Source organism: Sander lucioperca, chromosome 20 (assembly GCF_008315115.2).
Source record: "Sander lucioperca isolate FBNREF2018 chromosome 20, SLUC_FBN_1.2, whole genome shotgun sequence".
Taxonomy (NCBI): Eukaryota; Metazoa; Chordata; class Actinopteri; order Perciformes; family Percidae; genus Sander; species Sander lucioperca.
Genome location: NC_050192.1, coordinates 25,798,433 through 25,821,831, shown reverse-complemented (window position 1 = coordinate 25,821,831; position 23,399 = coordinate 25,798,433). Strand labels below are relative to the sequence as shown.

The 23,399-nt window shown below is 40.4% G+C and overlaps 1 protein-coding gene across 3 annotated transcripts in view; it reads right to left on the bottom strand.

The window, feature by feature from the left end:
* Positions 1-10,443: 10,443 nt before the first annotated feature.
* The window catches only part of zgc:162331 (uncharacterized protein LOC793007 homolog), a 37,786-nt gene continuing 24,830 nt past the window's right edge, over positions 10,444-23,399 (bottom strand). For 2 of the 3 annotated variants that reach the window (XM_035996014.1, XM_035996013.1), the window contains exons 3-6: positions 15,736-15,927; positions 15,481-15,634; positions 14,142-14,342; positions 10,444-13,336 (exon numbers count right to left, since the gene is read on the bottom strand). In XM_035996014.1, the coding sequence (XP_035851907.1) occupies positions 13,009-13,336; positions 14,142-14,342; positions 15,481-15,634; positions 15,736-15,927 (875 nt within the window). In that variant the 3' untranslated portion in view covers positions 10,444-13,008. The remainder of the gene's footprint in view (positions 13,337-14,141; positions 14,343-15,480; positions 15,635-15,735; positions 15,928-23,399) is intronic. The other variant, XM_031306193.2, reaches the window with a different exon arrangement.

Sequence of the window (23,399 nt, the reverse complement as noted above, 5' to 3'; positions counted from 1 at the left end):
TCTGTGAAAAAGCAAGAAGTCAACCAGAGTTACTGGCAAAACGCCACGGACCAAACATTCAACTCCTCAATGCCGAGGAGGAATTATAATGAACTGTAAAACTTAAATCTCATATCAAATATTCATGGACATATGGTGTTATCACCTTTTATACAATCCCTGTAAAGAAAGAGGCAAATATTTAGAACAACAAATGTGTTCTAATTAAACAAAGGATAAAAGGTTTAACATCCTGGAAACAATTTGATTCGGCTGGCAAAATATTTACTCAAATGTGGATTTAAAAGATCTCCTGTATTTAAAGCATTTAAAAAGCAGTTGGTCATCTTTCTAAGGACATACAGTAATAATACAGTAGTAAAAAAAGTAATTCAATATTTTATATTATCATTATATTATATTTTTATATTATATAGGTAGTGGAGTTTAGCCAAAAAAAGTGAACGTCACGCAGCTCTGACAGTTAAGTTTAGGCACCAAGACGACTAGTTAAGTTTAGGAAAAAGATTGTGATTAGAACACTCCCGAGGAACAAACAAGCGTTTCCTGGGTGTAAGTATTTTATTTTTGCCGCGAAGTGAACTCCGCTCTCCGGCTTGAAAGCGCTGTGTTTATTGTTTACACCCCATTGTGCTATTTCATTCTGAGATTATTATTATAATAATAATAATAATAATAATAAATTTAATTTGTTTAGCGCTTTTCATGGACTCAGAGTCGCTTCAAAAGGGTTCCCGACTGTTGTAGAAAGTGGCTGATCTTTAATGCAATATCTACATTGGCCATTATCAGCAACCATTCATCCAATGTTCCAAAGGTACATTCTGTTTACTAATCTAATATCATTTTAAAAGGCTAACTGAGAAAACATTGGAGAACCCTTTTGCAATTATGTAAGCACATAATGTAATCTGAAAACTGAAAAAAACAATGCAACTGATCTCAGCTGGTATTCTGTCTATAATGGAGTGGAATGGAAATTTCAAAGTGACCCCAAACTTTTGACCGGTAGTGTAAGCCCAACTAACAATATGTGCACGCTCAGAATGGATTATGAAAGAATTATTAGACTTTGAACCATTAGAAAATGATGTGGGCAAACGTTTTTACAACTAAATTACAAGAGACACACAATGTCCAATTTTGCCAGCTAGCTAATAACAGCTATTAGCAATTAGAACCTACGTAAGTGGCCTGAAGTTTATACTTGTGCGTTGGTGTGTGCGTCGATCTCTTTGCGACGCTACCAAACCACGGCCGAGCAACGTGCGTCGCTGCGACGTGTAGTTACATTTTTCAAGAGGTGCACGTCAGGCTACGGCGTAGGGTCTGGCGTAGGTCGGTATCTCCACATACCTACTTACGTAGCCACGGCGTAGATTTAACGCAGAAGCATAAATCAAGCTTAACACTGCACAGAAATTAGCATAGTGTGCGTCTTGGTAGGGAGACAATACTTTTGCAGTTTATCTATTTCTGAATGTTCCATTACCACAGCAGCCCCTTAAAAATGAAAAAAAAATAACCTTGAAGCATCTCAACAGCTATTCTGAATCAATTTAGTTATTTGGTGGCTTTTTACATTTGGTATCATTCCAAAATCAAAGTGCCTAGATTAAAACTCATCAGTGAAGAGGCAAATTGAGAGACCAATTTTAACACCCTAATTAGCCAAAAAAAAGTCCAGAATGCAACGCAGCCACAAGACTGTCTGAGGTCTGAAGGTCTGAGCATGTGTGGCCACGATCGTGAATGACTACATTATTGATTTTGACCAAATTAACTGGTTAATGTTAATCATCTGGGGTTGTCAGGCTGAGGGGAAAGTGAGTTCATTAAAAAAGTAAGACATTTTATCCCAGAATAACCCCTAAAATGTACTGAAGAGTGACTTTTAAACTCAGTGACTGGCCTTTGTACTGCACCTGTAAACTATGGTTATATCACTGGTTCCTCTAATCTTGAAAGCACAATGTGTGCTTGTGTTGCCTTGAACACATGCTGTTTCTGAACAGGTTCAATTGTAAATCAACCGTTGTGTGCTCTCGCTTTATGAGCAAAACAGTTGGGCAATATTTGCTGTTGCCATCAGTGCCATTTGAAATGGACACTAAAGCGTATTGAACATGTCCTGCTATCGAAAGACAAAATGTCTGATATTTGTATGTGCAAATTGTCGTTGGTGTATCTGCTGTAACAAGGAACAGAGGTCTTTGAAAGTAAAACTAATTTTCATAAATGGTCTGAATTCTATTTTGTCAAATTTCAATTTTGTCATATCCTTGTGAGTAGCCGTTAAATTAGCCAGAGGCAGGAGGCTCTGCATGAGTTAACTCATGCATAACTCCATCAACTAAATACATAAAGTAACTACTGTATATGTAACTTTGAAATGTTTCTGAAACTGTGTAATTTTTCATCTGATGATCATAAATGACCAGTAACAGCAAACGAGACGAACAGTGAAAAGAACGCTAGTTTTATATAGTTTTTATTAATGCCTTTGCCCAGCTCCGATATTTCGCGCAAAGTCACAGATTTTGGCGTAACACCGGAAAAGACGGTATTATCGTATCCAGCCAGGTAAAAGGAAGCAGGAGGTTTCTTTATATAGGCCTAGTTGTATTTTAATTTTATTTTAGAAGTTATCTGCTGTAGTTATGGCTGATACTGGGGCAGGACCATCACAGAAAAGAAGGAAATTAAACGAAGAACAACTACAAGCTACGTTGTATCTCCAACTTCTTATTTTAATGTAAATGAATGATTTTCTGTCTGAGCAAAACATTCATCGTGACTAAATGACCTCCCGGGAACACTTACTCAGTAATCTACAGTAGGCAATACAGCACCGTAAAGAAAACACCTTTACGACAGCAGGTGCACTTTTGTCCAAAGCAGCTGCTAGAATCAACAAAAACTAAAAGTTACATTTTAAATCATATTTCAAAATTGTAAAAAACTGTAGAACTTTCCTACCTGAAACAATGCTGATATAGAGAAAGACAAATGAGAACAAATAATGTATTTTTTTTGTATTTATTTGAGAACATTGTTGGCCTTTACACAATACAGAACAAGTCAAACATGCAGGTAATAGGAATTACTGTCATGGTCATAAAATGTTAGAAACTCATCAAGTCCTTATTTTTAACAAACACGGCTGTCCATCCATATTGGTATCACGTGTTAAATCCTGGAATAAATACGAAGTCAGAGAAGAGAAGAGTCATTCTTTATTTCTTATTATACAAACTCACTGAAAATGAAGGCAACAAAGCAGAATCATAACATGTAAGTAAATGCTTTAAAGCAAATATGTTAAAGAAGTCACTGAGCCGTGTCAGCTTGCAGGCTGTTCCACGATGTTGCCTTGTGATTCTGAGACAAGGCATTTTCGATTCATTACAAACAATAATCTATCTTTTCAAGGGGCTAATATTTGTACTAACAATATAAAAGCCATAGCCATTAGGAATAATCTAAATTGGTCAAAATACCAGTTTTTGAATCTAAGATTTGACATTATGCTGAGGATATTCTACTAATTTCCTCAGATTTAAAATGCTCCATACTTCTAATTACTAAAATAATCTCATTGGTTTCAAAACATCTTGCTATTGGACATATTGAAAATAAGCCAGCTGGGCAAGTTTACAGAAATAGTGATAAATGTGCGTTGCCAATTACAAATGAATGAAATGAAAATTGATTAAACCAAATCTACTATCCTTCTTCTAAAGTTTGAAACCATTTGTACTCACAATATTTAATATATGAAAAACATATTTACATATGTAGGTGTAAAGTTTACAATGCAACACAAGACACAAAACAGAAGAACATGGTGCTTTCACTTGCTCACACATCTATGGAAATATATATCCTGCAACCATCAATTTGTGGGTGGAAAGATTTCTTATTCTGTAATAGCTTTTATATCATTACATTATTTCATCAACATAAATTGTGTTTGTCAGATAAGACACAGAGGAGTGGGCAGTGTTAAAATCTAACTAGAAGGACTACAAAAGGTTAACACGCTTTTATGTTTCAAAGAAATGGCTCCAGTTGATGTAAGCTTGAGCCGAGAGTAGAAAAAAAACAGTTGGAAGCGGAGTGTTCCGAATAATGGAAATCTAAGGTTTTTGCTCACATGGATTACTTTTCAGGGCCATAGCACAACATTATGGGTATGTAGAAATGCCCCTGTTACTTTTACATACATTTATCTCATTATTTGAAATGTTGGCCTGATGACTGATGAGATTGGACACTGATTGTAAATTTGGATTTCCTTGTTTAATGCATGTTTATAATATAACAGCTCGCTAAAAGATAGTCTGGATCAACGAGGATAATTGGCGCCGTTTGTTCCAGCAATGTGTGTTGCCGTTGTCTAACTCTTGCTTCGGGAAACAACAACAAACTTTGAGCTAGCAAGCTACACGGTAAATAATGGTAAGTTTTGAAGAAAATTTAGATGCAACAAGACAGGCCTGCTTGGCTCTTTCGGGGAATGATTTTAAAGTTTTATAAAGATTATGTTTAAGGCATTTACTCTGTAACTGGGACGTTTTGGGACCGACTGGCATGGAGTCTCACACATGGTGATACACTGGTAAGAGCAAATGAGGTTTAACCATGTATCCAGCTAATTTAAATAGCTCACGTTACTGTATTGTGTAAACAATTAACTTCATTTAATATCGTATGTGGCGTCTTCTTTGCCCAAGACGATTGTGATTGGTTTAAAGAAATGCAAACAATCTAGAGCATTTTATCCCAGAATGTATGTGTGGAGATATGTGTGGAGGGGTCAGACACTACTCCGCAGTGCTGTGTAGATAGGTCTGGCAATGCAAGACTACCAAAAAGATACACTAAGTCACACATTCACTGTTCACTGATATTGGTGCTAATATCACAATACTGATATTAGCACCATGAGCTCTATTCATTAAGTGTCTTTCCTGTTTCACTTAGGCAGCACATTTGACGTGCCTTAGAGAGATAGAACAGAGGACCTATGTATACACCAAACCTGGGGAATAACGAAGATAATTCAAGAACATTACAAATGACCGGACCCAAATCATTGCAACAGAGTATGTGTACGACCATGGGAAGCGTCAGCAGGACTGGTAGGTAAGCCATCATTGCAGGCACCACCACAAACAACACATTAGTCACTGCCTGCCTCTTTAAGGGTGAAGCAGAGTTGGCTTGGTTACCACATGTGGTGTGGGCAGGACTTCGCTGCTGCAGTGACCACACCACACTCCCAAGGCAGGCGAGCATTAAGAGGAAGAGGCAGGAGACAATGGTGGAAACAGGCACCAGAATGATAACTACATTATTCACTAAACCTGTAAAACACAAGGAAATTAAAATGTCAGCTTAAAACATTAAAAAGCCTTTATTATGCTTTTTTTTTTTTAAATTTTTACCCATCTTTTAGTGTGTTATTTAGTTTTTGTGTCTGTAATAGATATATACAGTACAAAAAAACACATTTCACTCCAAATGGAGCTTTCTCTCCTACAGAGAGCATTTTTTTCTTAACTGCCTGAAACGCCTCGCCCCCATTCCTGTTTGAAATTCCTCGACTAGTGATGTCACTGACTGAGAATGCCAGCCCAGTTTTTCATATGTGCTGCCCATAGGTGCTGCCTGAGCACACACAGACCACCCAGTGGTTAGTATGAATTTGGTTGACCAATTACAACGGAGTGGGCCAGCTGACCAATCAGAGCAGACTGGGCTTTTTGGGAAGGCGGGGCCAAGATATCAGACAGAGTGTTTCAGGCAGAGGCACTGCAATACAATGGGCAGTGTGAGAAACATAATACGTTTGTTGAACATCAAAGCATGTAAACCTCTTCTAGTAGACCCCGAGAGTACAAATATGATGCTGAAAAGGAGTATAATAGGGGCTCTTTAAATTCCACTTTGGAAGGAAGATGCTTTCTGAAATTCATCAATCATCAATCCTCAAACATGAGGCAGAGGTCAATACAGAGTTTCTATGCTGAACTCTTAGCTAAGACTTACCAGTAACCAGACAGAAGGACAAGGTGATGGCCCACACTACAGCAGAAACAGCCATTCTGTACTCCCACTTCCTCACTCTCAGGTACAGCACAGGTCTAACCACCGCCAGGTAGCGCTCAATGCACATACAGGCTAGCAGCAGGGGGCAGCCAATCATGTTGAACATACTGAAGATGTCTTTCGCCCTATCTATTGGAGGTGGCGGGTTGGGTTGTTGCCAGGCAGTGGCTGAAAAATATGGTGAATAATAGACAATTTCAGGGTTAGAACTTGGCTTTTGCAGACAAATTTAAAGGCTTTCTAAAATCATTTGGACAGGATTGACATTGAAGGAGTTTCAATTTTTCTGTTGTCATATTGGTTACCAAATAGGCCTCTATGTTGGTGTTAGCATGTTTCCATCTATCAGATTAGCAAAAACATTTTTACTAAATTTTTTTAGCTTACTGTGGTAACCCACGGCACTGCTTTTTGCTAAGGCTGAGTGGGAGTTTCCACTTGAAAAACCCAGATAAGAGAGCAGATCGAGTCAGCCTTCAAGAAAAATGGTGGCAATTCACTGAAGTAATTAATTTCGATCCAAAACATTTTCGTCTGCCACTGCAATGGTAAGCTCGTAACCAGTCTCTGGCAGTGTTCACCTGAATTAGTTCTGTTGACTTGTATATCACTCTTAGCGTCGTAAATCAAGCTGACAGGCTTTATAGACATGTAGAGAAGATCCATCACAACAAGATTCAGACCTAGAACCTGAGAAACAAAGGTTTAACACAAGTAGGTTAAAGTTTAACAAGAAAACAGTGTCTTATAGGATTTCTCCAATACCAAGCAGATACCCCTAACCCTAACCAAGCTGAAACTACCTGTTGTTTAACATAAATACATGAATATCTACTGTACCTGTGAGGCTGACAGTGCTTTCTTCTCTTTCATAAATAGCCAAAGCAAGGCAACATTAGCCCCCACTCCTGTGATCAGGATGAAAGCGTCAACGACCAGCCAGATTGTATGCCACTCCGCGACAGTGCGACACTGATCGAAGATACTAAAAATATAGTTGTTGCTGAATATCCCAGGTTGAGACATGCTGGCAATCTCTGATAGTGTCACACCTAAATGATTTCTGCCAAGTCAAAGAGAGAGGGATTATCAACATGAAACTTCATCCTGTCTTTGACTCTTGTATAATGTCAGAGAAGATGTTTTTTAATAGATTTGTTACTTATGACCCCTGTAACTGTATATAAATAGTTACAAATGGTAGAATTAAGAAGGTGGAAAATGATGCATCCTTAAAACTTACTCAGACTATTGTTTCTGATTTGCATTAGGCTCTCAAACACAATGAGAAGATTATTTTTGGAAGTAGACACTGCTAAGTTTTGAGGGTATTTTCAGACTTTCAGCAGATGCCTGTTTAGTTCTTTGCTCTCAGGGCCTCATTTGCACCACAGAGGTGAAATCAGCGCACTAATTCAAGTGAAGACTGTTTCTGGAAAGAGATATTGCTGTTCAGTTCCTTAACTGTCATTTTTCTATGAGCACAAATTAAATCCACTTTACCTCCTATGTTTTAGGGTGTGGAGGCTGTAGATATCAGAGGGTGATATCTCCTAACATGGAGAAATACAACCACAACCATGTGCATGGCTACCACTACAAGTAAAGTAGGTGAGAAAGAAATGTTTTATTTGGGTGAACTGACATAAATTAAGTTGGTCCTATTTACGTATATACAAAAAAGGAAGGGTGTTTAAATATAAAGGTATTTAAAGGTTTAAATTCTACATAGGCTGAACTCCATTGCCACTTTAACTCATTTTAGATACAGTTCATGCATCTTATCTTAAATGCTCCTTTCTGTTCAAATTTTAGGGGAAAAATTCCCTTTTAGCCGTTATGATTTTTCACCTGCACAATTTACGATTTATCCTTTCCTCACTTTAATTATCCTTAATTCTATTTGTATTATTAAGGTGTGAGAAGCTAAACACAAAAATCCAACTTACCTCTCCGTAAGCCTCCTTCCTTGTCTCTTGCAGTTCTTACTCACTTGCAACTGAAATTCCCGAAACATGCAAACATGTATACGGGTCTATAGGGCAGACAAAACAAATGACCAGGTGTTAAGTGTTGATTTTTATACCCTTGAATGCAAAGAGGCATGCATGTCTTTGTGGTACAGGTGATTTCCATTGCTTGCAGTCTGTTTACTGCCTGATTTCACTGCCAGTTTTCCTTTGCATGCAGACCATGCTAGTGGTCACCTCTTCTTTCTATATGGGGACAATTCTCATTGTCAAAGTTTAAAAGTGTGATTTCTTAAAGTCAGCTGTAAGCAGGGCTGTAGTCAAGTCCACCTTTGTCGAGTCCAAGACAAGTCCAAGACCAGGACTAGCCGAGTCCAAATGAGAGACCGTCAAGACCGAGAAAGAAATAAAAGAATCCTCTTCAAGACCACTTACTTACCTGTTCATAATTTATGTGATGTGAGAAACAGCAAGGATCAGACCTTCATGGGGGGCACATTAATGAGAATGTGACACGGATACAGTGCCTTGCCAAAGGCTAAATCAGTAATTTTATTAGCTGATAATCTCTGAGCTAGCTACTGAACAACGTCAGCTAACGTTTTGTGACACTATTAACAATATGATGGAACTAAACCTGACACTTTATAAGTCTCAGTAATAACCACCAATTTGACACAGTGTTCTAACATTCAGCAATTTTAGTTGCTTACATTTAAATTTGGGTTCTAATCTGCGCCATGAAATGACCAACTTCTTCTCTTTCTCTGGGGACTACCAACGTTAAACTTCACCTCAACCTCTCACTTGAAGCACCAAAATTGATTTAAAAAAATATATATATATGTTTTTTATTATTACTATAATTTTTAAGGGGGCTGAGATGAGCCCCCTTAAAGACCACTGCTTTAGACAGTTCCTCCTCCTTTTGAAATAACTTGATTTTAGACCTGGCCTGTTTATGTGTCTGTTTCTCACTTGTGATCAGTGTCATGCAATGAGCATATCTGTCTGGTAAACTACAGCTAGCATCATTTATAGACTGATCTGTTTGCTGCTACATCAACTTTCCAACCCACAGAGCAGCATCCCACATCTTTTATTTAGGTGTAAATATGAGACATGGCTGCCAATGCCATCTGAAATTCCCTTTTCTGTCATTTAAGTCAAGTGTGGACAGACGAACACTCCCTCTTCCTCATGTGTCGGTGCCGCTCGCTCTGCAGGCAAATGAGGCCTCATTTCCACCTGTCAGGACGATGTGATGAATTAGATCCATCTTCTTCTCAATTTCCTGACTGCAGTGGTGGAATGGAAGTACTCTTCTTAAGTACAAATGTTGAGGTACTTGTACTTAACTTGAGTCTTTTCTTTTAATCCCACTTTCTACTTTTACTCCACTACATTTCAGAGAGAAATATTGTACTTTCAGGGTTTCAGGGTTCGGGGGGGGGGGGGGGACTATGCACAACAGTAAGCATGATCTGTCTGCATACACTTAAATGAGTCTGTTATCTTATTTCACAAAAATCTATGCATTTTCTTGTTTTCCTATTTCTGACAATTTGATAAATGAAAATGTACATTATGCTTGAATAAATAAAACTACAATTAACAAAACTGGTTACACAAGTTTATATGAATATTTAATACACTGGGAGAGTCCAGTACAGCCTGATTCTGGACGGTAAAACTGAGATCAGCGCTCGTATTCAAGTTTATGTGTTCAACGTTTGTTTGGTAAATCTTAATTCTTATCATTTTTGGCACTGGTAATTTTACTTTGGTGCTGTCTAAAACCTCTTTGGGTGGGGCGCCAGAAATTCCTCTATGCAGGAAAAACCCGGACTTTTTACTCCACTACATTCATCTGACAGCTTTAGTTACTAGTTACTTTACAAATTCAGATTTGTCGCACACAAAACAAATAACAACAATAAAATATGATGTCTTATTATAAATTAAACTACCCAACAATATATAGACCTACAAGTCTAGCTGAAACGATTAGACCATTAAACACAGAACAGTTATAATTGTTTCCAATTGTTTCTAAAATGTGAGGATTTTTCTGCATTAAGTACTTTTACTTTTAATACTTTAAGTACATTTTCCTGATGGTACTTACATACTTTTACTTAAGTAACATTTTCAATGCAGGACTTTTACTTGTAACAGAGTTTTTCTTTTTTTTTACAGTGTGGTATTAGTACTTTTACTTAAGTAAAGGATTTTAATACTTCTTCCACCGCTGCCTGACTGTCCCTCTTTCTCCATCTTTTCGCTCTTTCTTTCCTTCCTTTCTTCATCTATTTCTCTCCTCTTCCTGAATAGCACAAAGCACATGCTGAACCCTTGACCTGTTCAACTAAACAAAAGTCTCTTTATTCAGCTTTTATGGCAGTCTAACTATTATACAACAAATAGTTTACAGTAAAAGAAATACTCAGGCCTGTCCAGTTCAAGCCGTTTAACTCCCCCCCCCTCCCCTCCTTCAAAAAATGTAAAGTGCAGATTTGTTAGTGTGTCTACTCGAGTCCTTCTATTAAAAATGAAGACAGCCCCACAGCTATAGTGTAACTGAAGCAACAGTAAAGGGGCTCTTGGACACAATGTATGATAGAAATACATGTACATACAGTAGACCAAGGGAATAATAACGAGGAATTATTCATGGTTCAGAAGTTTCTCCATCTCGCTGCTCAAACATGACATATCAGTGCATTTCTGTGCAGTGTCCAGTGCATCGAGGACAAAACAGCTGTCTCACAGTGTGTCCGCCCTCCTTCTGTTTGCTATGACTCACACAGAGAACATTAGTTACAACACAACATCAGATCTTCCTGAAATTAAAAATCACTTTTGCATGATTTTCAACTTATCATCTGAACCAGGGATGGGTAACTGGCCCGCCTCCTCACTCAGTGCACGAATCAATTTCCAAATATCAAATTGATGGTTGTTGTTTTCATTTAGTAGCTATACTTGGCTAACTGAATGATACGGGTTACAGTATCCTACTGGGGGAAGTGCACAGTCACAATCTGGCCCTCAGGTAGTGAGGATAACATTTTTGTGGCCCTCTCTATAATCAATGTTGCCCATCCCTGATCTGGACCTACAATATGTAGGGCTCAAACCAGCTTTCAATTAAATTAACTTGTGATAATTATTTGCAATTATTATTCGACCCATCTCAGATATCCAGTCATGTATATTAGGCATGTATATTCTACATCAGGGGCGGAGCGGGGTTGTGGCATCTGGGGCTCTGGGAGCCCCGAATGTTTTCTCAAAATCCTGGAATCTTTTAAGGTTTTAAAATAGCTTTGACTTTGCATCATTTCTCCCTCAGTCACACTGACTGGACTGGCAAATCAATGGAGCCAATAATAACGACTTTATTCAGGACACAATGGAAGGTCCATAGTACTGGGGAAACATCGCCAATTTATTTTGTGAACCCTACTAATAATATGTTTCAAGGTTAGTAATGCTGTTTATGCCAAATTCCTTCCCTATGTATGTTATGTAACTTAAAAATAGAAACATCAGACTTTGTTGCCTCTCTTTAGGTGGCAGTAGTTATCCTCAGCATTAGTTGTGGAGACATTTACATACAAAATAGGAAATTGGCTCTAGGAGGATTCTTTTCCTGGGCAACTATCAGGTTTTTTTACACATTTTTAGTCATTCTATTATCAAATGGCTTGAAAAATAGTGCATATAGCTGCCGTCAAAATAAGCCTGCAATGCCCCCAGAACCCACCCCCCCGAAGTTTGGTCTGAGCCCTTACTGTTTACAACGTCTGGCTCCGCTCTTGTTCTACATGTTCCTAAAATCCATCAGGGGCCCTGAACGACTTTGCTGAAATACTTTGCCAGTCAAACTGCCGTCCATAAAACAAGCTTTCGTCATAAATAACTGTCGGATGGAGTTGCGGCAGTATACAGTCTATGGGCAGTACAGACAGAGAAAAATAAACTCCAGTCAATGCTTCTGGTGAGAAAGAAAAGATCAATCTGAAACGATCACTGTATCTTGAATCCATACAAACAGCACAAAGTTGGCTGCAGCAACAGCAGCATTTTAATCACAGTGTGTTTGCTACCCATAAAGCCCCAGTGTCAGTCCGTGTTCTCCATGCAGTGTGGGGAAATACCAGGACATGTTAATGAGTGGTGGAAAGTGACCTGAAACCTTTGGTTACATCACACATCAGATTTCAGAAATGCATGTTAAGTCTTTAGCTTTACAGCAAAAAAAATATATATATATATATATATATATATATATATATATATATATATATATATATACTGTATCTGTCTAGATTAGATTATGTTATATTATGTGGACCTCAGGAAGGCTGATAGGGATCCTTTTCTTAACAATAAGCGATTAAAAAACATACTAAAACTAACACTGCTGAGAGATTTGAGCTGCCTAAACAGTGGCAGCCATGACAGAGTCCTTGATGATGCTTCAGATCCTTCAAAAAACGGTTGAACCGAACTAGCACACCTTAAAGTAAAACTTCCTGTGTTCCCTTGTCGACCGGCTACCTGAAGTTTTCTTGTAATTTCTTGTAATTTGAAAGCTAAAGTTATTCCACTCCTCTTGCAGAGTGTAGCAGCAGCAGCAGTTCAGCAAGAATTAAGAACAAGAAAAATGTGTTCAGTTCCTGTTAAGTCCAAAATGCAGAAGTTCAGCAAGCATGCAGTAAAACAGGGAGCTTCTACACTGGCTGCATCTCCAGTTGGACACCTTTTCTTGCTTTGGAACTTTGCATCTGCAGCCTTCGGTGGGAGAAAACAGGGTTAAGGAAAAAGACTGTCTCCAAAATGTGCCTGTGAAGCTGTCCCTTCAACTTCTTCAGCAGGGATGGCACAGCGCCCCGAAACTATGGACGACATACTGTAGCTACTGCCACGGCCGCTGTGGTGTCGGGTTGGGATTGGGGTAGATAGGCGCCGGTGTTGGGTGGTAGGCGGGCACAGCCGTGTTGGGGTGGGGCGGGTACGTCGGGGTAGGATAGTGCGCCATGATGTGAGGCCCAGCGTGGGCAGTTGCGTGGGCGGGGGAGGAGGCAGAGGAAGAGGGGAGGTGGAGGTAGAGGGGGGCGGATGGAGCGAGAGGGGCGGAGGGGGCCGTCGGAGTCGGGACCCTCTGCAGGACCACGTGCGGGTAAAGCTGAGACTCGGAGCGGTAGAGTCCGGGCAGGGAGGCCTTCAGCAAACTCTCCTGACTCCTGTGTGAAAGACAGAAAGAGAGTCATATCAACGTTAGGACTTGCAACAGTGTGTTTTTTTTTTTTTTTATTATTTTTTGGGCATTAAGGCCTTTATTTATAGACAGCTGAAGACATGAAAGGGGAGAAAGAGGGGGAATGGCATGAAGCAAAGGGCCGCAGGTTGGAGTCAAACCCGCAGCCGCTGGGTTGAGGAGTAAACCTCTGTATATGGGCGTGCGCTCTACCAGGTGAGCTACCCAGGCGCCCGCAACAGTGTGTTTTGAATCCTTCTTGGACAACAATGCACGCATGCACATATTACCCCCGTTCTTTACACCCTCCATTGGCTCCCGGTGCATTTTAGAATGGATTTTACGATTGCTTTGCTATGTTTAAGCCTAACCCCCCTGAACGTGCCCCTGGTTAATTAGAAATGTGTTGGACTGCATTTCCCATGTGCACTTTAGCACAGGTGTGCTCTATTTGCCCTCGTTATAAGGTGCTGGATCAGCTCGCGTCAAACATTTGCCCTGATGACTGTTGAGAGACAAAAAAAAACCTTCTTTCCTTTTGTGTTCGTCTTAGCTCGAATACTTCTGAAGGTAAATTCATGATGGGATCTGAATGGATTTGAGCATTTGATATTGGTCACAGTCAGATTTGTAGGAATAAATGTCAAATGTGTTGAGGATAACAGTAGGCTGCACAGCTTTGTGCTTTCTAAATGACTTCTACCTTTTACTGCATTTCTTAAAATCAAAGCACACACCTTGGTGATGTACTGTATTTGCTTCTGTGTGATGTGAGTGTGCTGCCAGCTTACCTCTGGTAACCTCTGTTCTCATATCCACTCAGCCCTCCAGTCAGGTACAGGGGGCTGTCGGGAGCCAGATGAGGGTTCATCCTCTGGGAGAGATGGAAGATTTTGGGAGGAGGAAAATCTTCCCATTCACCCTCTTCTCTCTCCAGCCAACACTCGCTGCGACGGGCCGAGCGCTTGTCTCTGCGCCTGAGGAGGAGACAACTTTATCAAGTTAGTAGTCCTCTTATACCAGGGGGATACTGTGGCTATTCTCGCATTGCCAGCTCTATCTCCACAGTGCTGCAGAGTAAGGTCTGGATACAGCACCAGACATTCTGGGATAGGAGAAAAAAACGCTTTGGGTTGTTTGCATTTTTTTAAACCAATCACAATCGTCTTGGGTGGCGCTAAGCTCTGGACGCAGCCACGGTGGCTCTGTAAAATAGTCTCCGGAAGGAACTTGTTTTGGTGGAACATTTGCACTCCGCAAAAGAAAATTCCACATACGATATTAAACGACGATCACTGTTCACACACTACAGTAATGTGAGCTATTTAAATTAGCTGGCTGCATGGTTAAACCTCATTTGCTCTTACCAGTGTATCACCGTGTGTACTTCGTCCACAACAATCCCCACCAATCAGTCCCAAAACGTCCCTGTTAGTAAATGCCGTAAACACATCCTTTGCATATCTTTACAATCATTCCCCGAAAGAACCAAGCAGGCCTGCCTTGTTGCACGATCCAAATTTTCTTCAAAACTTGCCATTTTCAGCATGTAGCTTGCTAGCTTTCTTTGAGAACGGCAACACACAGAGAGCGGGAGGTGAGGGACATGGATGTCAGGCTTTATCCTGAAATGTATTTCCGTTGATCCAGTCTGTATTGCGGGTTAGCTTTGGCAAAGTCTCACATTGCCAGACCTTCCCTCACAGCGCTGCAAAGGAAGGTCTGGCTAGTCCACACAGCATTCCGGAATGGGAGAAAAACGTGCTCTGGTTTATTGACATTTCTTTAAACCAATCACAATCGCCATGGGCAACACTATGCGCCGGACGGAGAAGCGGTGCCTCTGCGAAAATAGCCTCGGAAAGGAACTTATTTTGGTGGAACATGTGTACGTTCAAAAGTTGTTTTAGTCTTGCAACATATTTACCCTGCTGAGATCTGATGAGCAGTTAACCATAGTCCTCATCAATCGACCGGAGTTTGGAATTACAACACAAAGAAAGCGGAAGGTAACGGACATCCGGCCGAAATGAGGGACATCCGGCGGAATTTCCGGCGGCACCTGAACAATCCCGGAAATGAAACTTCGTCGATATAGACAAGCTTGGGCACCCCTCTCTCTAGTCCTACCTGCTCCGTCCCTCTTTCTTGGCTCGGTCCTGACTGGAGCGTTCCTGCAGGCAGCAGATGAGGAAGGACAGGGACATGGTGAGGATGACAACGCCACTCACCACTGAAGCCAACACAGCCACTCTCAGACCACGGTCCTCAGGCCTGGGGATCGCTGTGGAGGGGACAGATTACATTTTAAAAGATTTATCTTATCAGCAAATCCCCATGAAATGGCTGTCGGTGTTCAGTTATTGGCCAAATAAACCTGCTTACCTTCGCAGACAGGCAGGTAGTTGCTCCACTGCGCTTTGCCGTTCCTGACGTTGCAGTAGATTTTGTCGCTGCCGACCAGCTGGTATCCCTCCCTGCACCAGAAGGCCAACACGCTGCCGATGGACACGCCTGTGCCACCCTCTACATAGAAGGAACCCCGACGTGGCGGCAGGACAGGGATACAGGAAAGACCTGAGGAGAGAGGGGACAAAACAGAAGTGTGTAAAGCGCTTTGAGTGGTCATTAAGACTAGGAAAGCGCTACATAAATGCAGTCCATTTTTTTTATAACTCCAGAAATAGAAGATTTTTCTTTCCTTAGTCAAAAAAACTTGCTTTATTTAATCACATCACAGTCACATCCTGGCTCAGGCTGCGGGAGGCTGCGGCTCAGGACGTAGAGTGGTCGTCTACCAATCGGAAGGTCGGTAGTTCAATCTCTGGCCCCTGCAATCTACATGTCAAAGTTTCCTTAGGCAAGACACTGAACTGTATGAATGACTGTGTGTAAATCTGATGAGCACGTGGCACTTTGTATGGCAGCCTCGACCAGTGTATGAATGTGTGTGTGTGAATGAATGGGGGTGAATAGTTACATTACATTACATTTCATGTGACAAATAAAATTGAGTTTAAAATGTAGGTTGCGCTTCAACAACGGAGATTCTTGTTGGAGTGCTAAACACAAAATCCATTAGGCATGTTCCAAAAATTTAAGAAAAGGTAGCACATCTGTACAAAATCCTGTAAAATGTCAAGTGAAATGACAGTGTGTTGTGCTCCTTAACTTGGGAACGTGAGATGTGCTACCTTTTTTGTTCAATTTTTCTAAGATATTTTTTGTTGCATTTTAGCCTTTAATAGACAGGACAGCTGTAGACAGGAAAGGGGGGAAGACATGCAGCAAATGGCTGTAGGTCAGACTCGAACCCTGAGCCGCTGCATCGAGGACTGCTGCATATGGGCACCCGCTCTACCAGGTGAGCTACCCAGGCGCACCTTTTATTCACTTTTTGAAGTAAGATTGATTGATTGATCAGTCCCTGTAGTATGTAAAGTGCTTTGTTTGAAAGTGCTATATAAATGCAGTCCATTTTTATCACTCCAGAAATAGCAAAAATCACTTTCCCTAGTCAAAAAAACTTGCTTCACTTCATTTTAGTCACATCCTGGACTTTGTATGATTGTTGACCATTGCTGGATTATGGTCTGAGACACAGCATATTATAAAATATTTGGACGCTTTTTTTAAATTCAAACCCTGTGAACTCTGTCCCAATACCTCTATCTAACTGCAACTTTTCCCTTGTCTCTGTCTGCCTTGTTGCACTTCTCTCCCTCCTCTTTGTTTCTCTTTTGTCTCCACACTCATCAAACAGACACAGCTCGGTCCAAAATGTGTCTGTTATCTCTGCCGGGGAGCCTGACATTAGCAGTTCCACTGGATAGATGGATAGACACAGAGAGATGGAGAGGGAGAAAGTACTATTTTTATCTTCCTTATGCTACAACACGCAAATACTGTACCTCTGAGAGGTCTCGTGATACAGCAGATATTATTAGATTGTGCTGCAGGGATTTTTGAGGCTGTCAGGAAATCTCGTGTAAACCTACGTCACAAAACAGGCCATATTTTTCTCAAAGATCTTACTCAAATGGAGAATAAGCATGGTTTATTTCTGCATAATACCACAAAATGACCATTTGATACATGCAGTGGGATGACGGGTATTGATCAATGCTGGTGACTCAGCAATTACTTGGCCAGCTGCTGGGCTTTCTGGCTTTTAAAGCTCATTTCACTGACTCATACTTTGTTATGGCCAGTGTGTTAGACATTAAGTTACATTAAAAGAATACTTGTCCAGAAAATCACAAGGGTAATAAATACCAGATGATTAGATTGTTATCTAAAATGAATTGCAGGGAAATGTCATGTTTATAATGACGACAGATAGCTGCCTGATGGAAACTACACAAACCCCAACAGGCTTCATTACAGGAGGAATTATGTTGCTCCTTTTCTAATTAAACGAGTGATTTGATAAAAATGCATCTTCACTTGAATAACTAACAGAAACAAGCATTCACCCAAACAAATTAAACTATTAAGATAGACTATGCTACAACAGATTCCAGTTGTAAAAATGAATTGTTTTTAAGCTGCATTACAGTTTTTGCCGATTGCTTACACAGTAAAAGTGAATGGTTAGACAAAAGCATCAAACCCCTAACCTTTTGTAACCATGTCTTAAACAAAGGCACCAAGAGTACAAACATACAAACGTACAAACATGTTTTCTGCTTTGCACTTTGTTTGCAATGCTGCAACACACTTCCTGCAAAACACTACACACTGTTTTTTCACATTAGAAACTTTGTTCAAGAACGAAAACTCTTGTGATTTAAATGAATAATTGCCAGAGGGGAATGTGATGCTGCTCTCTCTGTGTGTGTGTGTGTGTGTGTGTGTGTGTGTGTGTGTGTGTGTGTGTGTGTGTGTGACATCATCCAACAATAAGACCCTGTGAACACGCAAGCTGCTCTCTGCTGATTAGGAACGACAGATGGGAGGATTTCTGCAGCGGTAGAGACAGAAAGGAAGAGGATCCTGTGTAATGATGACAGCATGTGCATCTACACACACACACACACACACACACACACACACACACACACACTAGACACTAGACTAGAACGAGGACAAGCTGACTTTAAAAGGGAAACTAAAAGCTATTCTGTTTCCCCTAAGATACCTTTTACTGGTGTGTGTGTGTGTGTGTGTGTGTGTGTGTGTGTGTGTGTGTGTGTGTGTGTGTGTGTGTGGCCTCCACGTAACTAAAAGCTAAAGAAAGATTTAGTTGTACCAGTAGCTGATCTGCATAAGATTCCATTGAAAACGTCTCTCTCAAAACATATCAATAGGTTATTCTACAAGTTATGGTGTTAATTGACTTCTGTGTAAGCATGTATTACAATGACATCACCTACATGTCCCTTACATGTACCACATCTGCTCACACCTAGATTTACACAAACTGATAAAACAGCATGCACTGTGCAAGAGAAAGGGGAGCAATTAAAATTGGACTTTTAATTAGGATTGAATATAGAACTATGAATTTGTCATTGGCCGATGCCAGACCCCTCTCTTTGTTTTCATCAAAACTGTTGCTGTTTAAAATCATATAATCCTGTTATTTGTGTTTGAGAGATGCAAATCTCTCAGGGAAAGAATACCTAGGAGTACAATTTGCATTTGAATGAAAGCAATATCATATTTGATTAAAATGAAGAGGTTTTAATTATCATCTGAGATTCATCTGGTTGATTAATCAGACCTCATTTTTAGTAGCAGGAGCTTTCATATACTGATCTATCATAAGGACTCATACATGGTGCAGAACAACACAGTTATCTATTTGTATACATGGGGATATTGATTATTAGATGGTAAGGTAAATTAACTTTCAATGTCGTTATTATTGAAACTTTGTTGGGCTTTATAGCTTAGCTTCTGGTTCCTAATTATTTTCTCAAAGAAGAAAACAGGACAAATGATTTACAGAGTAGATATGTAAAAGTTGAACTTTAAATTTAAAGCAGTAGGCTATTAGTTGATGTTTTTGGAGAACATATTGTCATGTTTATTTTTTTAAAGTTGTTATGGCGAACATGCTAGCAAGCAGTTGTCTATTTAAACATCCAGCCGACACGGAGCAACATCAGCATTCATTGTATTTCTGACCACCCAAAGTTCAATATTCACTCTCATTTTACCTCTGTTTTGGTCTCCACCAAACTCCTGATAACAATATCTGGCTCTTTAGCTGCTAAATGCTCCATATATTCACCAGCTAGCCAATAACTTTGGTTAGTCTGTTTGCTGTTTGGTGCTGAGCAGGCGGTGTACTGTGGGTGTATTGGGACCTTTTCACTGAAAACAGCTGTGTGTTACGGCTACAAATTGATGAGTTGTGATCGTGAACCAGAACAGTAAAGTTGCGTGCTGCAGTACCACGACAACAGCTAGAAGATGCAAAAACACTCAGTATGGCTGAGGGGCAATTGCAGAGTTGGGTGATAATTCTCTCACCATCTATATAAATAATTTAATGTTTATATTACAGTATATTAGCTTGTTAGCTAGCTAACAAACTCCTGTTAAAACACCATTAGCTGATATACTGTATGTACTGTACATGCACAGTAGGCCTATGTGTTATGGAAACCTACAGGAATGCACTTTCTAAACTCACACGCGCACGCATGCTTGCCAAAGGAAAGCCCCCCCAGTGGAATCCAGATTCAATAAAAACTGGAATTAATGCCGAAAAGATTCAAAGTGTGTGTTGGTTTTAGGGTTTGTCAGTTGTGTAGTTGTCTGAAATCTGTACTGTGCAGGTAGTTTGTGTTATCCCACAAAGTGTGTGTGTGTGTGTGTGTGTGTGTGTGTGTGTGTGTGTGTTTGACTCTGCGCTCTGTTTGCTCTTTCCTGTTGATTCGGTCCCATTCAGAAAGCTTCTCTGTCATCGTGGAAACTGTGGGATGCCAATCAAAGCGTTCAGCAGCCAGCGGAGCCCTAATACACTTCTGGAGCCCCAAACCTGGCAACCCGACACCACCAACCAAACATCCTCTCTGCTGTATTCTTCTCTAAAACCCTTCCCACTTGTCTCTGTCAGGGAAGCACTTGGAATAGTTTGTGATTAAATAAAGATTAGGCTCTCTGCATTAAATATTCAAACACACATACACATTCCCATGCACAGAATGAGTGAACAGAACAAACACACACTCGCTAGATGCACCCATTGGATGCACACATGAAGACATCATGTTCTGTACAGTGTCATGCTACCAGGCTCTAACACACATATTAGTATTGGCATACTCGCAAAGACCTTTATTCACTATGTACTTTTCATGAACCCCAAATTTAAAACCTTATCCTATAAACTGATCATTACATTATTCACGCCTTGTCATAATCAAACAATTCCAATTAGCAGAGGCTGAGATATCATGACTTCTAGCCTTATGGGTCAAGCTCATAGACAAATTGTTGACAACAAATTTTTTAATTGTAAAAATAATGGACGAAGCTTCAGGGTCTGAAAAGTGAAGCCAATGCGGAAGTGCCTTTAACCTGCATTCTACCTAACTTCCAGCAGGGGGCAACTCCACTGGTTGCAAAAAGAAGTCCATTTCTAAAGTCTATGAGAAAATGTCCCTACTTCTCACTTGATATATTACCTCAATAAACATTTTCATAATGAGTTTATGGTCTCAATTGCTAGTTTCAAGTTTTCTTCAATATAGCATGATGTTCATTTTATAAATTATGGTCCCATTTCTTTTAAAATTGACGATAAAGCAGGGAATGCTTTATCGCCAACTTGTCAATCATAACAGAGGCTTAGCAATGACTAACCATGGCACTGTGTACATTAAAATAGACCTGAACTTGTTTTTGGGTGTTGTCTGTGTTTTCGTCTTAAAGTGCCCATATTATGCTCATTTCAGGTTCATAATTGTATTTTGAGGTTGTACCAGAATAGGTTTACATGGCTTAATTTTCAAAAAACACCATATTTTTGTTGTACTGCACATTGCTGCAGCTCCTCTTTTCACCCTGTGTGTTGAGCTCTCTGTTTTAGCTACAGAGTGAGGCATCACACTTCTATCCCATCTTTGTTGGGAGGCGCACATGCGCAGTAGCTAGGTAAGGCTCACATCAGCTAGCTGATTGTTTCTACAACTTCAGTTAGTACAAGGCAGGATTAGCCGGGAGACTTCTTCTAAACGAGGGCACACTTCCAACTTTGTGTGGAATACCTGCAGAACAGGGACATGGAAGTAGTTCTTTTGTAGATTATGGTGAACTAGTGTGTGTTGTAGCAGTGTTTTGCCATTGAGAATGAGCTAGCATGCTACGGTTAGCCCCCTCATCTTGGCTTCTGACGTAGAAAGCCCTGCAGATTTTGAACAGCTCACCCGGAGACTGAAGGCAGAAGACATTCAGAAACCCGTATCTCACTCAAAACAGCATGGATGTTTTTTTTTTTCCAAGTTTGTATGCGTGTGGAAGCACCAGAGACACAAAATAACACCCCAAATCCCAGAAAAAGTGATTTTTATTTCATAATATGGGCACTTTAAACTTTGACCCTCTCACTGTGTGTTTTTACTTCAAAGTTGATTGGAACATTTTGGTCGCCCAAAAATGTCTGTTCTGTCAACCAAGCTAGCTAGCTACTGCTAGCGTTAGCTGGTATCTTTGGAAAGTTTGCCGATGAATGGCGGCAGTACCTGGTGGTCCACGTTTACCCGCTGATAGCTCTCCAATGGATGACTCACTTCAGAAGGGTTGAAAATCAGCTACTTTCCCCTTTTTAGCGTTTGGCTTAGCGCAATGCCATTGCAACCATAAACAACCCTGGCTTGGCTGCGTCATCCTCCCCCGCTCCACCCTTTCCAGTTTCAAATACCCAAGTTGGCAATGTCCAAATTGCCAATCTCAAGGCTTCAAAACGGCAGTCCACAAACTAATGGCTGACATCCACTATTTTTACAGTCTATGGTCTAGGACTGTATGTATCACACTGGATACTTCCCATATTGCATCTAAATTGCACCTTTTTGTTAGACTCTCCCTACCTGGTAAACACTCGTCTTTTAAAGAAACACTCAATGGACAACACAAATGGACAGTGGAAGTAGAGAAGAAACCCTGCAGTTCCAAGTTAGACGTTAGCTAAAACGACTGAAGGAAAGACTCTCTTTCCTCCATGCTTGGTCAGTTAGATAAACAATGCTTAAAAATACATTTAATCTGAGTCAGACTTTATCAGACGATAAAAGTCTGAGTTGAAGTTAATGAAAGATGGCATTCTTGGCTGATGGCTGACTAGCTTCATCTCGTTCACCCTCGAGTTCCTGTCTGATTCTTCTTCTTCTTGAGAGTTTTTTTTGGTCCCTTTGCTCCAGCTGTATGTGATCTGACCTCAAACAAACATCATGCCTCTCTCTGTCCTCGCCATCAGTGTACGTTGTATCTATTTCTGTGGCAACTCACTGATGCGCGGTATCACAACTGATTACCTAATCCCCTTGGCTCTCGCTCTGCCTGCGTACTGTGTGTGTTCCTGTGCAAACACTTAAAGACATACATGTTTGCCTCAGCCATGCATTAGTGCTTGTGTCCAGTGAGTCCCAAATGCTAGTAAAGTGTTCAAGGACATTTGTAAAGGCAAAATCTGAGGGATTTGAGCTAATGGAAGTTCTCCTTTAACCGGCAGCTTCGGCTGGATCTGATTGAGGATAATCGCTCCACTTTAACAGAGCAGGCGCAGTGAACTGATTTTGAACTACATACATTACTGACATGCCAGAAGGGAGTTACACTGGTCTCAAAACCTTCAGCTATACATAGGGAACAGACTTGGCTGAGCCTAGAGTTCAATGGGTGCCAAAAAATTTAATTATTGGCACAGTAAAACCGTCACATTTAAGATGTAGCCTTCATCAAAGTTACAAGACGGAGAGACAAGAGATCTTAAATTCCACTTTCTCCTCTTGCATGTTCATCCACAGTGGCTGTCACTTTGTTTCAAATGGAATAAGTCACCTCAAACTCATTCTGGCATTCTGGGAATGTAGGAT